General features: G+C 35.0%; 3 protein-coding genes across 3 annotated transcripts; all 3 read right to left on the bottom strand.

Annotated features, from left to right (window-relative positions):
• Positions 1–3,534: 3,534 nt before the first annotated feature.
• LOC110802144 (uncharacterized) lies at positions 3,535–7,477 on the bottom strand. Its single transcript, XM_056829518.1, has 3 exons — positions 7,159–7,477; positions 5,827–5,952; positions 3,535–3,554 (listed from the first exon to the last, which is right to left on the bottom strand). Exons 1-3 carry the CDS (start codon positions 7,475–7,477, stop codon positions 3,535–3,537), a joined length of 465 nt encoding a protein of 154 aa, XP_056685496.1.
• Positions 7,478–7,481: 4 nt separating this feature from the next.
• Positions 7,482–8,132, bottom strand: LOC110802143 (uncharacterized). The gene has a single exon (XM_022007572.1). The coding sequence runs from the start codon at positions 8,130–8,132 to the stop codon at positions 7,482–7,484; it is 651 nt and encodes a 216-aa protein (XP_021863264.1).
• Positions 8,133–9,008: 876 nt separating this feature from the next.
• On the bottom strand, positions 9,009–9,785 carry LOC110802142 (glutathione S-transferase T3-like). The gene has a single exon (XM_056829519.1). The coding sequence runs from the start codon at positions 9,783–9,785 to the stop codon at positions 9,009–9,011; it is 777 nt and encodes a 258-aa protein (XP_056685497.1).
• Positions 9,786–22,723: the final 12,938 nt, after the last annotated feature.

Consider the following 22,723-nt stretch of genomic DNA (forward strand, 5'->3'; position numbering starts at 1 on the left):
ACGCTACCCGCTACCTCAAACGCTACCGCCGAACACGCCCACTATCTAGATCTTTAGAGCATGAGTAGTGGTAAGTCACTACCCTACTTACTCACAATCATATATGATCTTATCTCTCCTCCACATCATCATCCACATCACTTTCCACTATCTTGAGTCACTGTTATGAGTCACCTCATTTATTTTATTCAATGGTGAGGTTGCCCACCACTCTCTCTCCTAATTTTATCAATACCCCACCATTCATTCTCTCTCTTATGTATTACTCCCTCCATTCCCTTTTGTTCTTCCCCTAAAGAATGTTGGGTGTGGTTTAAGAAAACTGAATCTTGGTTTGTATTGGGATATGAGTAATGATTGGGTGTAAGAATAATGATTGGGTGTAAGAAATTGAATAAAGTAAAGAGAGAGAAAGTATTTAATTAATAGGGAGAAAAGTAGATATTTTATTAAAGTAATGAAAGAAATCAGCAAAAAATTTCAGTCACATGGGGTATGGGACCCATCAGCTGTTACATGGACCAATCAGATTTAATCATACAATGACTCACGTTTTTTTTGGCTGGAAATTAAGCCCAAACAATTGATTTCAGTTTTCCCTCCAAATTTTCCCCCCAAATAAAAAAACAGGGGATTTTTAATTTCCCTCCAAATTTTTGAGGGGTTGACATAGTGAATTCCCTTTATAAATAGGGTCACTTTCCCCCCACAAAAGACCAAAATCTGACTTTTACCAAGTTCAATAAATACAAGCAAAACACCAAAATTTATTCCTCAATTCAGCATTAAATAGCAAAAAAACAGGGGACTTAATGGCTTCAGATCAAGAGGATGACGATTTCCTCGGATTTTCTGATGATGAAGGCGATGGCATTAACTCCGATTCTGACTCAGAGGTAGGTGATGATGCTGCTGACTTGGTACAAGCTTCTCAAAATACTGCTGCTGATTTTGGGGACATTGGGTTTAATGAAGATGTACCAAACAGCACTGAATATGTACAGCAAGTACCAGAAGTAGAAGGGGAAGGGCAGCAGCAAACTACCAACTTTCAAGAGGTACCATTTCTTTTTGATTTGAACTTTCCACCACCATCAGAAAATGCATCACCAATTCATCATCAAACAGCAACACCCAGAACAGATCATCATAAGCCTAGGACTCCTAGAATAAATAATGAATTGAGGCTTGAAATTTTGGTGTACCTGCTGAATAGAAAAATTCCAGATTCAGAAACTCTTTTGTTTGGGACAATAAGGGATGCAGCCATAGAATTTGATTACAACAGAAAAACCATAGGGTCAATATGGGACAAAGCAAAGAAGCAGAAGGCAGCACTGAATTCATATGTGGTGGAAAGTAAGTATCACAAGTGTGGCAGGAAAAAGGTTCAAGTCACATATGACTCTATTGCACAAATAGCCATGGGGGACAGAACATGCATTGTAGATCTTGCAAGAATTCTCAATTTGGGACCAACAACAGTATGGAGGCTCATCAAGAGGAAAATTATTAAGCCACACTCAAGTCCCTTGCATCCAGGCATTTCAGATGCATGCAAAATGGCAAGGATGAGGTGGGTACTCAGACTAATAATGGATTACACTATACCACAAGAACCAACATATTACAGCATGTATGACTTCATTCATATTGATGAGAAGTGGTTTTATTTGACTCAAAAAAACCAGAGAGTTTATCTTGCAAACAATGAACCCTATCCACATAGAAGTGCAAGTTCAAGAACCAAGATACCAAAATTCATGTTCATGGCAGCAGTAGCCAGACCAAGGTGGGGTGAAAATGGGAATTGTGAATTTGATGGTAAAATAGGCATATTTCCATTCACAAATGCAGTTGCAGCCAAGAGGACATCAAAAAACAGGGTAAAGGGGACCATTGAAACAAAGCCAGTGAAGTCTGTGAATCAAATTGAAACAAGGGCAATGATGATCAACATGCTAATTCCAGCAATCAAGGCAAAGTGGCCACCACATGAAGGGGAAAAGGTCATCTATATCATTCAAGATAATGCAAAGGCACATATATTGCAAAATGATCCTGAATGGCAACTACACTACAAACAAGATGGGTTCACTTTTGTGTTGACTCAACAGCCAGCAAACAGTCCAGATTGCAACATCTTGGACTTGGGATTTTTCAGGTCAATACAATCACTTATGCACAAGAAAATGCCTAAAACTGTGGAGGACTTAAGTGGAGCAGTGTATGATTCTTTTAATGAGTTGCATCCTAAGACATTGTCTAATGTGTGGATGACATTACAGTTTGTTTCTAATGAGATTCTAAAACACAAAGGCAACAATGATTACCAACTTCCACACAACAAGAAGAAGATTTTAGAAGATGAAGGCAGACTGCCAGAGCAAGTCAAGGCACCTATATGGGCAGTTAATGAATGCATGCAACTCTATGATGAATGGAAAGCAAACCAGTGAAGCAAGGTGAAAACAATTAGATAACTTTTTGTGTTTTGGGGACATGTTTTTAAATTGACAAGTAAAACCAATGTGTCACTTTTGTAAGCTTAAATGCAAGCATAACATGTAGGCAAAACATTTTGTAAGCATATCTTTTGGAAGCATCAATGAATGAATCTCATGTTTAAGTTTAGTAAAGTTTTTTTCCATCATTCTTATTCACATCAATGTATAGTAATCAAGGCAAGGCAATAAACATCAAATGAGTACATAACAAGAACAAGGCAGCATTGGCAGAAAAAGTACAAGGCACAAGAGGTAAGGCAGCATTGGCAACACTATAAACAAGGCAGCATTGGGTTCTTAAGAACAAGGCAGCATTTGCAATATCACAACTCTAAACACATCGGCTTCAAAATGGAAATAAATAATAATATCACATCATTTTCAGATGGAAATTATTCCCATTTTGAAAGCGATGCGTCAAAAGATGTAATTTTGACAAAAACAATCAATTCATCATTGATAACACATGGAATATGCCTCACATAAACAAAGATTCATAAATATCTCAGAATGTCCCCAAAAATCATTGAATCAAACCCTTTCCAATTAAACTTAGCTCCTGAAAAACATCATGGATGCTAATGGTGCATGAGTTTGATTGAAAAACAAAGGGTTTGACACTCATAAAATGAAGACTCATCACAGATCACAAGGCATAAGTACAAAAACTTTTTCACATCACATCTCTAAGCACATCGGCATCCAAATGGAAAGAATGCATATCACATCATTTTCAGATGGAAATTCTTCCCCATTGGATGCCGATGTGCCAAAAGATGTAATGGTAAGGAAACAAGAACAAAGCAGCAAAAACAAGGAAGCAATGAACAAGGCAACATCATTGACTCTCAGTTAAGTTGTTTTACATCATTGACAGATTTGTTTCTAAATGATTTACAACCTCACCACCAATTCACCAAAGGGGATACTAGATCAATCAATGATGTGACATGATCTGTATTCCCTTTGGTGATTGGTGGTGAGGGACATGTTTAGAATCAAATATCTCAGGTTATCAACACATACATCACAGATCAGAAACACTAACTTCATTGAATATCAGAAACACATTATACATGTTTTGCAATACATGAATTGCCTCTCCTGTCTAACCTGACATAAGATCTCAGAATGTCCCCAAGCATCATTGACACAAACCCTATCCCCTAACACTTAGCTCCGGAAGAGCATCAATGATGCTAATGGTGCACAAGTGTTATTGGAACATTGGGTTTGAGTCTCAGCAAATGAAAGACTCATCACAGATCAAGCATAACAATATCAATCAACAATGCATCAGATCACCATGAACTGATCAAAACATAGGGTTTGAACCTCATCAAATGAAAGACTCATCACAGACCTCCACTGATTCATGGGACATGAAGCATTAAACAGATCATTAACATGTAGGGTTTCATTTCTCAGACATATTGACACACATCATTGATCAAGTAGTTTCAATACTATCATATCTTTAACATTCTTCTGCCGAACGGAATGATTGATATTCACATTCCATTGTGTGAAATGACATTCACTCCGTTCGACAAAAGAAGTTAAAGGACAATTATCAAAACAAAGATCTCAGAATATCAACAATCACATCATTGAAGATCACAAACCTCCTAATATTGATCTCAGAATGTCCCCAAGCATCATTGAAACAACTCCAAACCACAAACACTTAGCGCCCGAGAAATATCATTACTGATACTAATGGCAGCACGAGCATTTGTGGTTAGTTGGACTTGTTCCTCAGCAAAAAAAAGACTCATCATCGATCACAACAAATAAAGGGACATTATTGTATCCTTAAGGGACATGCTTGGACATTAAGCATTCAACACCAGGCCACACTGAGAGGACTGAAATAACTCAAACCCTATCCCCAAATTATATTCATTTCATGCCTTTACTAATCCAAAACATAGTTATACTGATCAAATCTCATACTCACCAAAGCATCATATTTATCATACACAAAACATACCATAAAACAGGGGACATTAAGCCATCAAATCATGTTCATCACACAGACAACATTCCACAAAATTTCATAACCATATGGAAACACCATCATCCAATCATCATTATCAATATCAATATCATAACATCATTATCTAACATCAACATCCATACAACTAATCACAACATCATCATCCAAACAACAACACCCCTGGCCAACAACAGATCACAGTTGTTGGCATCCACCTTATGACTCCACAGCTAGCCAGCATTCAATAAAATGAAAAAAGGGAGAAAGGAGACAGACTTATCTAAGCATCATCAGACGCTGAAGCCGATTTTTTTCCCTTTTCTCCTTTCTTTGAGGAGGGATAACCAGATGAAAGTTGTCCTGGAGACCCAACAGCATCAGCATTCTCATTTTCACACTCTCCAACATACACCAGATCAAATGAATCAGACCCACTTGGTTCCTTGCAATCAATAGGGGACAAACAACATGATTAGTGCCATCATAAAATAACAGGGGACCATGAATTAAAATCAGATATCATCAAACAACTCAAAATAAAGTGCGAAATAATTTCAGATCACCTAGGTTACCACATGCAATGAGATAAATGAGAGCAAATCACACAATAATTCCATTAAAATCCAACTAATTTTCCGAATACATCCAGATCCCATTTTTACCCAAAAATTGTGAAATAAAATCTCAAATACATCCAGATCCCATTTTTAACCACATGCAATGGGAAAACAGATCAACAAAACACATGAATATTCCGATTTTCTTCAAATAATTTCCAAATAGCTCCAAATAAAATCAGAACTCAATTTTAACAACATGCAATGAAAAAACAGAGCACAAAATACAATCAGAACTCAATTTTAACAACATGCAATGAGAAAACAGAGCAAAGAATAACATAAAAAGCCCGAATGAATCCAACAGATCTCCAAAAAATTCCCAAAAAATTCGAAATAATACCAGATCTGCATTTTTAACACATGCAATGGGAAATCAGACCAACTTATCCAAAAAATAATCCGAGTTTAATGAACAATACTCCAAATAAATCCAACATTTATCAAATCCCACTTTTTTAGACATGCAAACAATCATCAAACCATTTTAATAACACCGACATCAATAACCCTTAAAAAATCGCAAAAAATCAAAAGTAATACCTCATCGGAATCTCCTTCACCGAAAAAACGCAGATCTGAGGGAGTGGGTTTCCGATCGTCATATTTTGACTCAACCTCCTCTCCTGGCTCCACTTCCCTCTTCCGAAACCATTCTTCCAAATAGTTTCGAGTACTCGTATTTTCTTTTTGGGCCAAATACAGATTGTTTTTATATTCGGCGGAGTAGGAATGCTCGTTATTGGGACAGTTGCACTTGGATCCCCAATCACAGTTGGAATCGGGGATTCTTTGACCAGAAGTTCCCACCCCAGAATCACCTCGAGTTCTAGACAAAGAAGAACCCATAAAGTACCAGAAAAACAGAGATCAGCGACGATTAGGGACCAAAAAGGGGACAAAAATAGAGGGGATCTGATCGGAAAATGAATCCGAGTAATTTTTATGAACGTTTTTCGGCGAAAACGTTTCAGATTTGCGAGATTTGGAGAGGAAAACCCAGATCAGAGGCGGAAAACCTAGGGTTTTCTCAAGAACAGGGGAGGGATTTTAAGAGAGAGAGAGAGTGAAATAAGAGAGAGAGAGAGATCCGAAGAGGTGAGAGAGAGAAATCAGAATGAGAGGTGAGAGAGGGATTGTGAGATAGGGACGGGTTATAAAGGGAGGGGGGTGGGGTTAGGTTAATTAATTAAATAAGGTGGGTGGGGTAAAAGTGGGTGGGAAAGGGTAGAATCTTAGGGTATTTTTTGTAAATAGTGGGGAATCTTAGGGTAAATTGGTAAAAAAACTATGGCCAAAAATAGTAAAGATTCAGTAGGGGAAGAACAAAAAGAAATGCTAAAAAAGGAAATGGGAAGAACAAAAAGGAATGGAGGGAGTACTAATTATTTTTAATTATTGAGCTTACATAATTAATTAATAAAACTAATGACATCGTTAATTATTATTTTTTAATTAAAGCATTTTATTATGTAAGCTATTTAATTTATTTATTTTGAATTCGAATGAAAATTAAAATAACATAAAATTTAGATCACATAATTTATAAAACAACGAAATGCATAAACATTTAAAATACAATCTACATTAACAACGACTTTGGTCTTCTTAATCTTTTCATTCGTTGCCGAAACGACCCCATATATGCTCAACCAAGTCATTTTTTAATGCAATATGGGTCTCCCTATCACGAACATTATTTCTGTTCGCCATGTAACCACTTAAATTGGGCCTATCTAATCGTCCATTTCTCACGGGAAATGGTTGGTTGTTGTTACCGTTTGATGATCCAACTACATTTTGAGGTTGGTCATTGATAAATTCCGATGCATCGTAATGCAAATATCCATCTCGCTCATCTTCGACAATCATATTGTGCATGATAATACATGCCATTACGATTTTCCATAAAATTTAATCGACCAAGCTAGACCTGGTTGACGTATTATTGCAAATCGAGCTTGTAACACTCCAAAGGCACGTTCAACGTCCTTTCGGTAACTCTCTTGCTTCTTGGTAAATAATTTATGCTTACCGGTTTGTGGATGTTTGATTGCTGGGATAAATGTTGCCCATTTTGGATAGATACCGTCGGTAAGATAATATCCCATATTGTATGTATTTCTGTTGACATTGAAGCTAACATCTGGAGCTCTACCCTCACAAATATCAGAGAACACCGGCAACCGCTGGAGGACATTTATATCATTACAAGAACCTGGTGTACCAAAGAAAGCATGCCATATCCACAAGTCTTGTGAAGCAACAACCTCTAAGATTATAGTCGATGTTTTACTTCTCCCTTGATACATTCCTTTCCATGCACGTGGATAATTTTTCCACTCCCAGTGCATGCAATCAATGCTTCCCATCGTATATGCCAGGAAATCCACGAATATGACTTTCGCGGAGGAGTCGCTCAGTATCCGTAGTATTCTCCCTCCTCAAGTACCCCGGTCCAAATTCAGAGACGACCCCTTCAACAAAGTGAGAGAGACATTCCCTTGCAATACTTGATGCGAGTTTAAGATATTTGTCAACTGCATCGGCTGATGTACCGTATGCTAACATTCGAATTGCTGCAGTGCATTTTTGGAGGGGGGATGCACCTAGTATTCCGGTGGCATCTGGCCTTTGTTGAAAGTAAACATTACTTTCTCTTAACTGGTTAACAATGCGTGTGAACACATTTTTACGCATGCGAAATCGTCGGCGAAACATATCGTCTGTGTACAATGGTCGGGGACTAAAGTAGTCGTTATATAGTCGTACATCAGCATCTTCTCGATCTCTTGGTACATACCCCCTTTGGTACGTAGGTTCAGGAGTGAAGGGGACCTGATAAGTAGAGGTTACCAGGGGAACAACAGATGCATAGATCGCTTCCTCGATCAATTCATCTTCTTTTCGCCTTTCAGTAATTGATTCATGCCACTCTACAAAGTCGTTCACCATGTAGTCAAATAACCCTGAACTAGATGAACTAGAAGAATTTGAATCAGAGTTCATTTGTTATATTTTTTGTTGAGAGGAGGAGAGTGTTTTGTTGCAGAAATGATACTTATATTTGTGTGTTGAACTATGAAGTAAAACCCCCTTATATAGACCTTGTGAAATAATTCAAAGCAAATAACTATTGTTTATGATGTACGGGCACAAAAGTATAACAAATGTGATTTTTGATAAGGTTTACAGATTTTTTTCATTGATAAATAAATAAATGGGGAACCAACTCCAAAATATTAGATTTCTGATCAGGTTTGTAGATTTCTTTTGTGTGAGAATTCAATGTATGGGCAAACATAACTGTAAAAGATGATAATTTTCTGACAATTCAATGTATCAAATGTGACAATTCAATGTATCAAATGTGACAATTCAATGTAGCATGCAGTAAATTTTGCAGGTGTATAGAATATTTCTCATTGTGGAGTTAGTATTAATGATATTATTATTTGCAAGAAATAATTTTTAAAGTTAATAGAAATAGAGAAATTATAATAAAAATATGAACTTCATTACATTAAGAAATAACAATAAAATATTACAAAGGAAATTTAAAACAATAAAGGTAACATTACATCAATTAAAACTAATATAGATAGTTTGGCTAACTTAATTGATGCCTACACTAGCCTAAAAGATGTGCAAATTCTTGCTTTAATTTCAGATAATTTTCTTTTTCGTCTTCAGATAGATTTGGTTTTGCAAGAAGGACACTGAATAACTTGAACCTCTTTTCCCCCTCTTTTTTCCGAGCTTTGATGGCATCTCGTTCCTTTTGATACTCGAGCATACGTTCCGCTACATCAATACGCCTCTCGTCAACATCTTTGTGTTTTCCTTTTATCACATTCATCTCTGACAAGGCTTGAGTAAAAGACTCTAAATTTTGAATTTTAGAACTACCAACATTTTGAATACCGGAACTAGCAACAGATTTACCTTTCCTTTTTGTTTTTTCACCCCATCAGGACGACGACGACGAGTACGAGTTATTGGACCTTCATCAGTTGGAGTATCAGGTTCTGATCTTTTCGAATTGCCACCACCACTAGAAGGTACTTCTAGGTCTATTGGTCTCCATTTGTCTAAGTCTCTCAACATCTCCCAACAACCAATTAAACCAAAGCGTGCACCATTACACGTCCCTCTATATATTTCATGAGCTTCAGTCATCTCATCATGAGTGTTGGTGCCACTCTTATATCTTTTTATTGCCTCACCATAACAACCAACCCATGTACTCACATCTCTATTTATTCTTCCCCACCGACTTTTCATAGATCTCAAACTTCTAGGGCGCATGGTGGATGGAATATCTTCTCTAGCTTGATCATACAAGGCCATAATGTTTCTCCACATTATAGCCAAACTTTGATCCGTTGCCGTCTCTGGATCTTCAACTGCACATTCTATCCAAGCTGATATGAGTGCATCATCTTCTTTTGCACCCCATTTTTCTCTCGACACAATGGTGTTGCTTTCATATGGAGTTTCAACAACATCATCATCGGCATCATCATTAGCACCATCAACATCATTACCAGCTTGTTGTGAACCCCTTGGATCTTCGGGTGGGGTTAGGTTACTGCTTCTTTCTCCCCCGGGAGTTGTTGGTCTGTTTTGAATTATTTGGTTTACACCATATTGTTGTGACATTGGGAACATAAAACCAGATGGATAATTTTGGGGAATTTGGGGAAAATTTTGATTTGGAAATGATTTGGGAATTGTTGTGGGAAATTTGGGTTTGAAAATTGATTTGGGAATTGTTGTACAAATTGTTGGTTTGGATGCATTGGTTGGTTAGGCATGTTATAAAATAACATCCTTTGAGCATTTGGATTAGTAAGGTTATTTGGATCAAAAGGAAAATTAATTTGGAAATTTGGAGAATTGGAAGATCGGTAATTTTGATTATTTTGAGAGGAACCACTTTCGTAATTAGGATTATTAAGATCCATAATTACGAAATATATTTATATGTGAATACTATGTAAATTTGATTTTACAATGATAAAGAGAGGGTAAAATTTAAAGGATGCAAAACTATATCAATATTAGGCTCTATTTATAGATAAAATAACAAGAATCCCGTTGGTGTAATTATTTTTTTGAAAAAAATTTAAATAAGTTATCAAGTGAACGTTATAAAATTAATGAGTGAAAAATAATAGCCGTTGTATTGTCATATTGTTTCATGCCAATATTTACCGTTGAAATCAAATAAACCCAACAAAAGATTCTAGCAAGGGACACTTGGCGAATTTTGGTTGGACCTCAAAGTACTGCTGACGCGCGTCAGAATTGTCAGGTAATTTTTTTTAATTATTTTTTTTAAAATTTCAGCGATTAACGGCTAAGATTTAAGATGGATGTAACGTGGGTCCCGCGCGTCAGGTCCCCCTTCAGAAGTTGCATCCCCTTGCTATGGTCTTGTTGTGAGTCACCCTCCTCAATAGTGAGCTAACTCACAAGTAGGAGAGAAGGTGTTGTGAGTTAGAAGCAACTCACCATTGATGGTGCTATTAGTGACTTTGCAAGTTCCTACTTATCTTGTTAAAAGTTGTACTCTTTTCGTCCTCTTTTTGTTCTTTATGTTTGGTACTTTTCACGCGTTTTAACGGTTAATTAATTTGCATCGAGATTCCTCAATTTTTTTATTTAAGCAAGAAAAATTACGTTTATTTATAATTTTTTCACTTTTATCAAAATTCTGATATTGGGAAATGAGAAAATTTTAATGCCCCAATGGAAAAGTGTGAGAGTCTAAATGACTCAATAAATTTAATTAGTTAAAATAATAATTGGACACAAATTTTGATAGAATACTAAGTCATTTATGTGATAATATAAAAGGAAATGTAAAATTTTGAAATACCCAAAAAGGAAAACGTAAAGAACAAAAAGAGACGGAGGGAGTACGTAATTGCTATTTAGATGTTTAGTTATTATTGCCAATTACTACATTAGCTCATATCTCGACCGATTAATCACTAATCATATCATAATCAACAGTTAATCATACTTTAATTATTTTAATTAATTAATAAATTTAAAAATAAAAATAAAATTTTGTATTTTTTAAAAAAAATCATAAATATTTCATAATCAACATTTAATCATACTTTAAGTTTTTTTAAAATTAAATTTTATTAATTAAGTAGAATAGTTAAAATATGATTAACGGTTGATTATGATATGATCAGTGACTAGTTATCCGAAATATGGGCTAAGGTAGTAATTGACAACAATAACTAAACCCCTGCGTAAGTAATTGACAACTTTTAACAAGTTAGGTAGTAATTTGCAAAGTCACTAATGAAGTAGGCAGTAATTTGCAAATTTTCCTACTATTCGAGACCAATATTTACTTAAAATGCCCACTCATAAGAAGAGATTATCTTCCGTACCTATACACTCACCCCAACGTTCACTGCTTCACCCTTACATTGTCTGCATAAGGCTAGCTACGACCACCACCACCGCAAACATTATGCCCAGTATTGCAGTCACCGCCACCACTGTCGCCACAAAATTTTCACTTTTTTAACGAATTTAACAAAAAAAATAATAAAAGAATTTTAACCAAATTAATTATCACTAATAAACGTACTTATTTCACAAATATAAAATAATAAAAAAAATATTATTTTGACCAGCAAAACCATAAAAATCGGGTAATGTTTTCGATTTGGCTTGGGCGAAGAATCAGGTACCCTGTTCCATTCCACCTAGGAAAAGTCGAGAGTAATACCCGATGTCATGTGAACAAATATTTAAAATAATTTGAAAATCCTTGAAATTCGACTAGGATCCCAATTGGCCTAGGCGAGGAATCGGGTACCCTACCCAATTCCTTCGGGAAAAAAAAACTTACCCGATTCCATGTGGAAAAAATCTCCTTGGAATCGGGAATTCGGGCCGATTTCAAGGCAAATTTTTTATATATAAAAAATGCTATCGGCTCCGATCTTCTCTTGACGGCGAATGAAGGGCTCGATTTGCTAACTCGGTTGATTGATGGACGGTGAATACATGCTCTGATCCATCAACGAAGTGAAGGCATGGTGGCAAAGTCATGTGCTTCTGCGCAAATAGAGGTGATGTAGTTAGAAGGGGGCGAGGAAGGGAATTGGGCAGGGGCAGGGGCGGTGAAGGGGTTGGGTGTGTTGAAGTGAGAGATCGAGAAAGAGCAGAGGGTGGTGGGTTGAGAGAAAAGTGGGCGACAAGGGGGCGGTGAAAGGATGGTGGTTGCTGGCAAGAGGGACTGTGGTAGAAGTTAAAGAGAAGGAGGGTTGAGTAAGAGAAAAGAGGATTAAGTGTGGTGAGGTAAGAGATAAGGCTATAATCGGTCTCGTTATTAGTTGATGGCCGACATAAGTAAATATGGGGCGTCGAATAGTTCCCGTGGGCCCGTGACACAAAAATTAACTCCAACACTTTATCTGGTACTCTGGTAGTACAAAGTACGAAGTTTACATTAGTAAAGGAATGAAGGGAAAGAAAAAGAAGGAATGAGAAAGGAAAATAATGAAAAGGGAAGTTAATTTATTTCTCATTGTTTGGTTTGATATAAGGAAGTAGGGGTGCTCAAAATTCGGTCCAGACGTACTGGTTGATTCCGGTACGATCTTTGATCCTTTAAATTTTGGTTTCTAGGTTTCTGGTCTGGTCCGGTCCGGTCGGGTTGACCCAGTTTATATTAAATAAATCATTAATCTTCTTTAGTGCCCTAAAATCATGTGTTATTTTATGTTGTTTTCCTACTCTTTTGTCTTCTGCATCTATATCTACTCCCTTAAAAATGGAGAATTAAAATTTGAAAGATTTTCAAACTATATTTTTTGGGAAATAAATAACCTAGAAAATTGCATTGAGGCATTTCAGTAATTTCATTCCAATCTGGTCTAAACCCGGACCGGGCCAGAAAAAACAGGTGGGGCCCGGTCCATACCAGAATTTTTTCGGTAAGGTCTTCGTTCAATAATTTTCTTGATTATAGTTCTGGTCTAAAACAGTTCTGGCCCCGTCCAGTTTTGGGCAGGTGTAGGTAAGAAGAAAAGAAAGAAAAACTAGGGTGTGTTCTCTTCGTCGGATGAATCATGAACTTATCTGAACTTATTGGAAATAATTTTAAGTAATTGGCCTTATAAACCTAATCATGCCTTATTGGAACTTACTGGTGTTAGGTTATGAACAATCTAAAGTCATGCGGAAAAACCATAAATGCCAGAATCCAAATAAAATGCACATAATCATTTAGCATAATTTAGCGAACACACTTTGTGATGCGTGCTTTGTCTTGCTGCTACCGAACCGAACAAGAACAAGATAGAACGCCGAACGTCGTCCCTTCGTAGATAGTCCACAATACGTTTGGATCTGCCTTAAATCGTACCAACAAGGATATAATATAAGGTTTTATGGTTTCGGGATCTCACTTTAGGTGATAGGCAAAGAGTATTGAATTGTCTTTCAATTGATGTGTTTATTCATGACCATAGGCCATGTATTTATAGGAAATAGAAAAAACCCTAGGAGCCAAAACCTTAGAACTATTTTAAGAAAGTCTTGGAAATATACCAAAAACCAACTTTCCTAAAATGCTAGGGTTGGCCGGCTGCTTGCAAGGCAAGCAAACCGACCAACAAGGTCTTGTGTGCACGCAGCCTTGCGGCCCAAGCAAGCTTGGCGCCATGGACCAAGCAACGCACAACCCGCACAAGGCAAGCACAACTTTGTGCCGAGCGCTGGGCCTTTGTGCCTGGCGTGCTTGCGCTGGGGCTGGGCCTTGGTTCTTGGCGCTGCGCTTGGCTCATCGAGCGATGGGCCATTGCTTCGTGCAATGGTCCGTCGCTCGTTTCGTGCTTCCGATTCGTTTTTCCGATTCCGGAATTTATTTCTGATTCGAACAATATTTACGTTTATGATAATATTTTCGATTCCGATAATATTTCCGATTCCGATAATATTTCCGTTTCCGGTAATATTTCCTATTCCGACAATATTTCTATTTCCGATAATATTTCCGATACGAAACATATTTCCGTTTCCGGCAATATCTTCGACTTCAATATTATTTATATTTCTGTTATGAACCATATTTTCGTTTCCGGTAATATCTTCATTTCCAGCAAATATTCTTTCTTTGCCTTTTGACAGTTTGTTTAGCTCCCACTGAAACCAACATCCGTCATTTCCGAATATCCATAATTAGAGTATTTATTGAATATAATATTCAACTAAATACTTGATCCGTTCACGTACTATTTGTGTGAACCTACGGGTTCAGAAAAGAGTAAGTTGTGCAATTAATAACATTAATTCCACTTGAACTGAAGCGACCTTTAGCTAGGCATTCAGATCACTTGATCTCACTGAATAATTAACTTTATTAATTAATACTGAATCGCATTTATTAGACTTAGCATTAAATGAAAACTTAGACCAAGGGAATTATTTCCTTCAACTGGGACGAAGCAGACCTGATTTCAAGAGAGTAAACTTGAGAAAGTCAACTTATAGGACCTAATTAATAGTAACTTATTAGCGTGATAAGATTAATTTGATTCCAATTTATCTGAACTTTTTTGAACTTACTGGATCTGAAACTTATTTTTTAAGGTTAAGAGAACGTCCCTTAGTTGATAGCTTTTAATGTTCTTTTTCCTTCCAACTTCCCTCACTTTTGGGAAGAATGGAAAATGAAAGTATATTAAAATAGGGTTTTCCTTCCATTTCCCTTACTTTTCCTATCAAATCTCATACTCCATCTGTCCCTTAATACTCGTTCCGCTTTTCATATAAAGTCGCTCCTTAATACTCGCTTTGTTTCTATAATGGCATACTTTTACTAATATTATATCATTTCTCTCACTTAACCACATGGACCCACCTATATTTCTACTTCCTAACAAAACATTAAAACTTCAACCCCAATCCCCCCCGCCACCGCCACCACCACCTCCCCCTCACAATTTATTTAGTGATCCCATACATCCTCACTCTCCTGCAAAATATTGACATATTTTTCACTAAATACGTTAAAAAACCCCCACTATCAAATACTCCCTTCATCCTTTTTTTTATGTTTACGTTTGGTATTGTGCACACAATTTAACGACTAATTAATGTGCATTGAGATTCCTCTATTTTTTTATTTAAACAACACAATTTACGTTTATTTATGATGTTTTCACTTTTATAAAAAATCTGACATTATGAAAATGGGAAAGATTTAATGCCCCAATGAAAAAGTGTGAGAGATTTAATGCCCCAATGAAAAAGTGTGAGAGATTTAATGCCCCAATGAATTTAGTTGGTTAAAATAATCTTTAGGCACAAATTTTGATAGAATATTAGACATTTATGTGATAATATAAAAGGAAATATTCTCAATGTAAAGAAAAAATTGGGACACCCTAAATGGAATACGTAAAGAACAAAAAGGGATGGAGGGAGTACCACATAATTAAATAATAGGTCAATTAAATTGCATTAAACTCTGTGCCGGTCAAACCAAGACGAGTATTCCGGAACGGATGGAGTATAATTTTTGCAAGAGATTAAGGGGGCGCTCTACAACTTATCTAAACTTATTTGAACTTATTTGAACTTATTGGATCTTATTTGAACTTATTGGAACTGATCAAACCTGAATGGAACTGATAGGACCTTATTATTAATAATAAATTAATTAGTAATAATTAATAATAAAAACAATAATAATAATTAATAGTTAATAGTTAATAATAATAATAATAATAATATTAATAATAATAACAATACAAATTATAATATTAAATATATATAATAAAAAATATAATAATTATAATATTAATAAATAATTATACTTAATAATTATTATTAATATTAGTAATTATTATAATTATAATAACAAATATTACTAATATTAATATTAATATAATTAATTATAAATATATTATTAATAATTAAAAATAATAATTAATACTCCGTGAAATTAATAATAACAATAATATTTTAATAACAACAATAATTAATTATAGTTAATAATAATAATAAAAAATAATATATAATTATATTAAATATACTTATTAATAATAATATTCATTAATTATAATTATTATTAATAATAATTAATAATATTAACAGTAGTAATTAATAATAATAATAATAATAATAATAATAATAAATAATAATAATAATAATAATAAAAATATTAAAACTTATTGGACCTGAAACTTATTTAGAATTATCTGAGGTTATCGGAAGTTATCTGAGGTTATTGGAAGTTATCTGAACTTATCTGAACTTAATGAACTTGAAACTTTTTTTTAAGGTGAACATAACACCCCCTGAATTTGCAATGAACAAACACTGACAATAGAAATAGTAAAAACAACATAAAGTTTATTGTGTAGGATAAACTAAAATTCACACCTTTCTTATTTTAGCATGAATTTTATTATTTATATTGTATTGATGTATTAGTTTATATAATTACATGTAACAAACAAAATATAATATATCTATCATTCTGTATAATTAATTCATTAATATAAAGTAGGTGATGCGCTCTGCTTATTTCACATATATTATTTTCTATATATATCTCGTACTTTCAATTGTATTACCCATTATGCTACATGTTGTCTCCAAAAAATTTGATACCAGAGCCAAAATATGGCTACAAGCAACTCAACCCCAACTATCTCGTATTCTCAACCAACACTTCCTATATTCGATGGAGAACATTATGATTATTGGAGTATTTAATACAAACCTTCTTTATTTCTCAATATTTATGGTATCTCGTGGAAGATGGTTATGAAGATCTTCCCGAAAGTGCTAATGAAGCACAACAAAATATGTACAAGGACAATAAGAAGAAAGACGTACTCGCGTTACTATATATGCATGCAGCCATGAATAAAACAATATTTCTCTGTTTATATGGATTTAAAAATATCAAAGATGCTTGGGATACATTAATTAGAGAAGTAATTTCTCAAAAATGAAAAAGTATTACAATTAGCTAGATTGCAAACTTAATGGGCAATTTTTTGATAATTTGGAGGTCAAAAAGACAGAAAACATCCAAGTATAATTTTCACGAGTTACGGAGATAATTAATCAAATAAGAAGCCTCGGTGACACCATAGAAGAAAACAAAGTTTTCCAGAAAGTTTAAGAAGTATGAATGATAAGTATAATTCTGCCGCATTTATAATAGAAGAGCCAGATTTGTCACCACTCACAATGCATGAGTTGTGGAATCCTTGGAATGATAAGAGCAAAGATTGAAAAGAAATACAAATGTTGATCAACTTGTTGAGCTAGCATTCCAATCGCAATAGAATGTATCAAACAAATTATACCATGGAGATTTAGAGAATCGGGGAGAAAATGAAAATGGGTATAAACATGGAAGAGGCCATGATACCCAAAAATTTGGTGCATAGGAAGAGGTCGTGGGCAATACCAAAATTACAACAAAGGTCAAATAACTATTATCGTATTTATGGTAAGCCTAGCCATCAATCATCAATCAATTAGTAGAAGGTACACCCGGTTGCACGTAGATCTACGTGCAATTGGGTCGTTTTATTACTTTTGACCCCTTAAAAAGCACATTTTTATAGTTAAAAGCACATATTTACAGAGTAATAGCACATTTTCACAGCTTAAAAACACATACGTTTTAAAAGAACATATTGTTAATAATACGAAGTATAACATATTATTAAAAGGTATACAACTAACCGTTTAGGAAATTAGAATCTACACTTGAATAAATTGGGGTTCTCAAACTTTAGTGCAAAGGATTTGAGAGAATATGTAAATTTTTGGTATTGGTTATTCACCTATTATCATTATCATTATCATTACCCCGTTGCCTCAAAGAGGCTCCCGCAAGAAGCGGGGGTAAAGGGGGTCTGGTGTACGCAACCTTACCCCTGCAATTGTAGAGAGCCTGTTTTCAATTGACCCAAAAGCGATAACGGGACGACAACGGGAAGATGATCTTCTAATTTATGGAAAGGAAGCGAAGAGATTTTAAGAGCTATTTTGATTTATTCCATTACTCCGTATTATAGTATTATAGCCAAAAGAACAAATGAATCTTAGGTTTAGATTTTTTCTTCATTAGAAAAAGGTACTTCGTATTATAGTATTTGAAAAATTATATGTGCGTTAAAATTGTAAAAATGTGCTTTTAAACCGTAAAAATGTGCTTTTAAACTAAATTTTGTACTTTTAGAAGGGTTAAAAATTACGAAATGACATGGTTGCACATAACTCTACATACAACCGGGTGGAGGAAGTATTGATCCATAATAGCTTGCGTCCAAAATGGACACAAGTACCAATATAATAATATAAACAGGTGAAATTTAAAGGTGATAGAAAACAGGTAAAAAGTATGATACTATTTTTGAAATTTAGTACACTAGAAATACGTTTAAACTAAGGTTGGTACTTCATTAGTACCATTCCTTAAATTAATAGTAAAATTATATTCACTGTGTACCATGATGCAAATTTGGTATTTAATTTGTACGTTACATAACAGTTTTGTGGAATGGTATGATTTATGTACCAAATTTAGTACCGGACATAAATTCTGGTATTTTAATTTATACCATATGTGAATTTAATAAAAATTAGTATTAAAACAATACCATATTGTGAGGGGGTCGAAAAAGCACGAGGCTAATGCATGACCCCGTCCCTCGTGGGCGTGACGTTGTCAGATCAAGTGTATTTGGATTTCCTGTGAGTTTACACCCAATCGACTAGTAATATAGGAGTCGCCATTCAGTTTTTAACGACAATGAGAAAAACTGACAAAACCCGGTTATCGTGACATAAAGGGAGTGCAATTATGTTCGACCACAACGGCCATAGGTTCCCTTGTGATCCCTGGTGTGGGGATCGCTCAACGTACACCCGCAGGGCAGAGATTGAGAGTTCGGGGGACTGTAGCTACCGAGAGGAGTGCTCATCGATAATACTCCAGAGGCAGGTTATCCTTACTAGCTCAGCATAAATAATTGAATGGACATGCGTTAAACTATTAAACTATTCTTAATTGATTTTAGCAATATGCAACACATAATACTAAATCGATCGTGATTATCTAATTTAGATTGATTTAAGATACCTAGCATGATAATTCAATTGTCCAAGTTATTATCTTATTAGGCGTGATAGATCAATCAAGTTAATAGTTTGACAATTTTATAAAAGGGTGATGAAAGCGATTAAATTATATGAGGGACACATTACAACGCACCCTTGAGAGCTGCGTTGTGGTTCTCAGAAAACTAACCACTTGGCTTTGCTATTTCTCCTTTTATTTAACAAATCTCGGGTTTCCAAGCAACGTTCTAGTATTTAGGCTTAATTCATCAAGCTACAAGGGACAGGACGCGTTTTGTTCGACTTTTGGGTCGATTGCGACAGAATGCTGGATCAATTTCGCAGCGTGAGGCTTAGGCTTAAGGCTAGAGTCAATACTCAGGTTATGCACTTGTGTGTCCTCTTTCATGTCGGTTTTGAGGCTGTATTTATAGGAAAAGGGTGCGTGGAAAGATAGATTTTAAGATACGGATCCAAAAAGAATCCTGAGGTAAAACGGCCCCAGGCATTTTCAGCGCCCAGGGCTGGGCGCCGAAGATTTCGGCGCCCAAATCCAGGCGTTGAAAATGGGATCTGGGTCGAGTTTCTTTGTCAGATTTGGACTCTTAGAATTCGGAGCTTGTGAGATTTATCCGAGTCTTTTAGTGCGTATTAATTTTATGACGGAATGCGTCTGGGCCCGTTACGAACTCTAGGTTCCTTAGGAATTTAATTAATACGTAACTCTTGTTTTCGAATTAAACCAGGAATGCAAATTCTATCTCTTTTAGGATTTATGTTGGAGTGCAACACCTAATTCTGACAGGTTTCTATCTTTTATGACTTTGCCACTTTTAACAACTTCCTTTTACGGCAGTTACTATTCTTAGCAGGTTTCTATAAATAGCAGCTTTGACTGAAATGAATGGGTGATTGAGATTCGTTATTTTATAGGAGACGCGTTGCCAAGTGGAGATTTATGTTCTCATCATCGAACCTCCCCTTTCGGGAATGGGGACAAAAGTAGGTGTCTACACATATGCAAAAAAATGTTAATATTTGGTACGTATTATGTACCATATCATAAATTTACGAAGAAAGGTATTAAAATAATACCAAATTGTTCTGAAACTTTAGGGTTTAGGCATAAGGGTGCATTAAAATAGAACCAATGCCTACTTAACTACTTAGTACGTACATTTATATATATATATGCTTAAAAAAATTAGGTTGTTCGATGTTCGGGGAAGGCCCCCAAAGAGGTCGTTCCTGGTCTGTCCAACGATATCCGACGGGTTCGGTATATTAACACTGCTTAAAAAAAGGTATTTTAGAATACCTTGTTTTTTTAGACAGTACGTAATCACAGTCGTACCAACCCTCGAACCCATGATCTTAGGGTTATAATTTGTAAGCATTCCCACTGGGCCATGGAGAGTTGGTGAGACATAACCTTTGAAAAATAGTAATAACATTACATGGCTAATGTGGGCATTATTTTAATACATTTGTACAGAATCCTATGATACGTTTCGAAGTTCTTATTCTATTTCAATATATATTAAATAATAAATATTATTTTCTATCACGTTTCAACCCTATCAATTGAACTACAAAAAAATAAAAAGATTAAACAAAACAAACTGATAATATTACTGAATAATAATTCTTTTTTTTTCAAATATAACTTCTTACGCTGATTACTAATATGTAGATATATGTTTAAACTAAGATATGTGATGTAAATATATGTTTAAATTTAATACAAGCAAATGCATATAATGAAGAAAAAATGTTAATTTATGTACCATTATAATTTGTTTGGTACTTTACATGTAACAATTATGAAAAAATGTACCCTACATAGATTTGGTACAAAATTCATACAATAAAGATAACTATTGTACCATTTGTTTAAAGAATAGGAAGTTTGGTACGACATAAAAGTCGTTTGATTATGTTCAATGACGAAATTTGGATCTTTATTTGTACCAAGTATATAAATTTTGAAAATTTTGAATATAGATGGAATTATTTGGATATTTTTTACCTTTTGAAGGTCTTATTTGTCAGAGCACATTGGTTCCCTTATTTCGACACGTCACTGTCTAACAAATATTTAACATAAAAGGGGGGAAATTATGTAAATGAAGGGCGGGAAAAATAGAAAGCACAGTACTGAGGATTCTATCGATTATATTAGGCTTAGTTTAGAATTTAGGGTTCTTAGTGTTTTTGGAGAGATAAAGAAAGCATAATTGAATTTGGTATTCCACAAAAATAAACATTTGGTCGAGCTTATTTAAGGTATGTGTTTATCTTAATTTTGTAAATCAGTATATAAATTTTGCATTTCAATTAACGAATTAGGGTAATTTGCTATTGATAAATTGCAATTATATTTTGAAAGTCGCACATGAGCAAAACAAATTTTGGTAATTTATAAGAATTGAGACTTGATTATTAATTATGTGTGAATATATATATTTTGTATTGATAATTAAATAAGTGTGAATATATAAGCCTTGAGAATGGATATTGAAAACGTTGTTAGGGTTAGGGTTTTGAAAGGGGTTTTTACTTAATTGAAATTTACAATGTTGCATAAACATGGTTGAATTTGTTGGGAATGATAATAGTGAGGATGTAATTGATGATTTACTTGAGGAAGTAAACATTACTGATGACTGAAATGAAAGGGTGATTGAGATTCGTTATTTTATAGGAGACGCGTTGCCAAGTTGAGATTTATGTTCTCATCATCGAACCTTCCCTTTCGGGAATGGGGACAAAAGTAGGTGTCTACAGTTAGCCCCCACTTTGACTGAGTCTCGAGATGAGACGATGGTCAAAGTACTAGACGGAGTGCGTCATACAAGCCATGGTGTATGTGACCTGTTTTGCGAGGGTCTCACGAGCCCCCGAGTGATAACATTTGACTTTAGGGTCATCACTTGAAGTGTTTAACACATTCCTCACGTGTCATTGGAATTTGTTAACTGATAGTATAGAAACTTCCTCACTTTGTCATTGGAAGTATCTAACATGTTTTCGAAATCAAAGCTATAAAGAGTAACTAGGCCTGGCCAAGCCCAATCACGAGGTAAATTTTTTAAAGATTCTCATTTTCAGGGTTAGCTAAACGAGAAAACCCCCTTGTTTTTATAGGATGTAAAACGAAGGAAAATCTAGCACATCGCTCTTTTTTGGAAAAACGGAAAACCAATCCTTTGATTTTTGGAAAAGGGAAACCATCTTTTGATTTTTGGAAAAAGATAAACTATCCTTTGATTTTTGGAAAAGGGAAACCATCCTTTGATTTTTGGAAAAGGGAAACCATCTTTTGATTTTTGGAAAAAGATAAACCATCTTTTGATTTTTGGAAAAAGATAAACTAGGAAAAGTTATCGCTGCAGCGACTAAGGACCTGCGTGGTGAGTGACGCAGACCCCGCCCGCTGAAGGTGGGCGAGCCTGTCCGCTGAGGGTGGA

The sequence above is a fragment of the Spinacia oleracea genome, chromosome 5 (genome assembly GCF_020520425.1).
Source record: "Spinacia oleracea cultivar Varoflay chromosome 5, BTI_SOV_V1, whole genome shotgun sequence".
Lineage (NCBI taxonomy): Eukaryota > Viridiplantae > Streptophyta > Magnoliopsida > Caryophyllales > Amaranthaceae > Spinacia > Spinacia oleracea.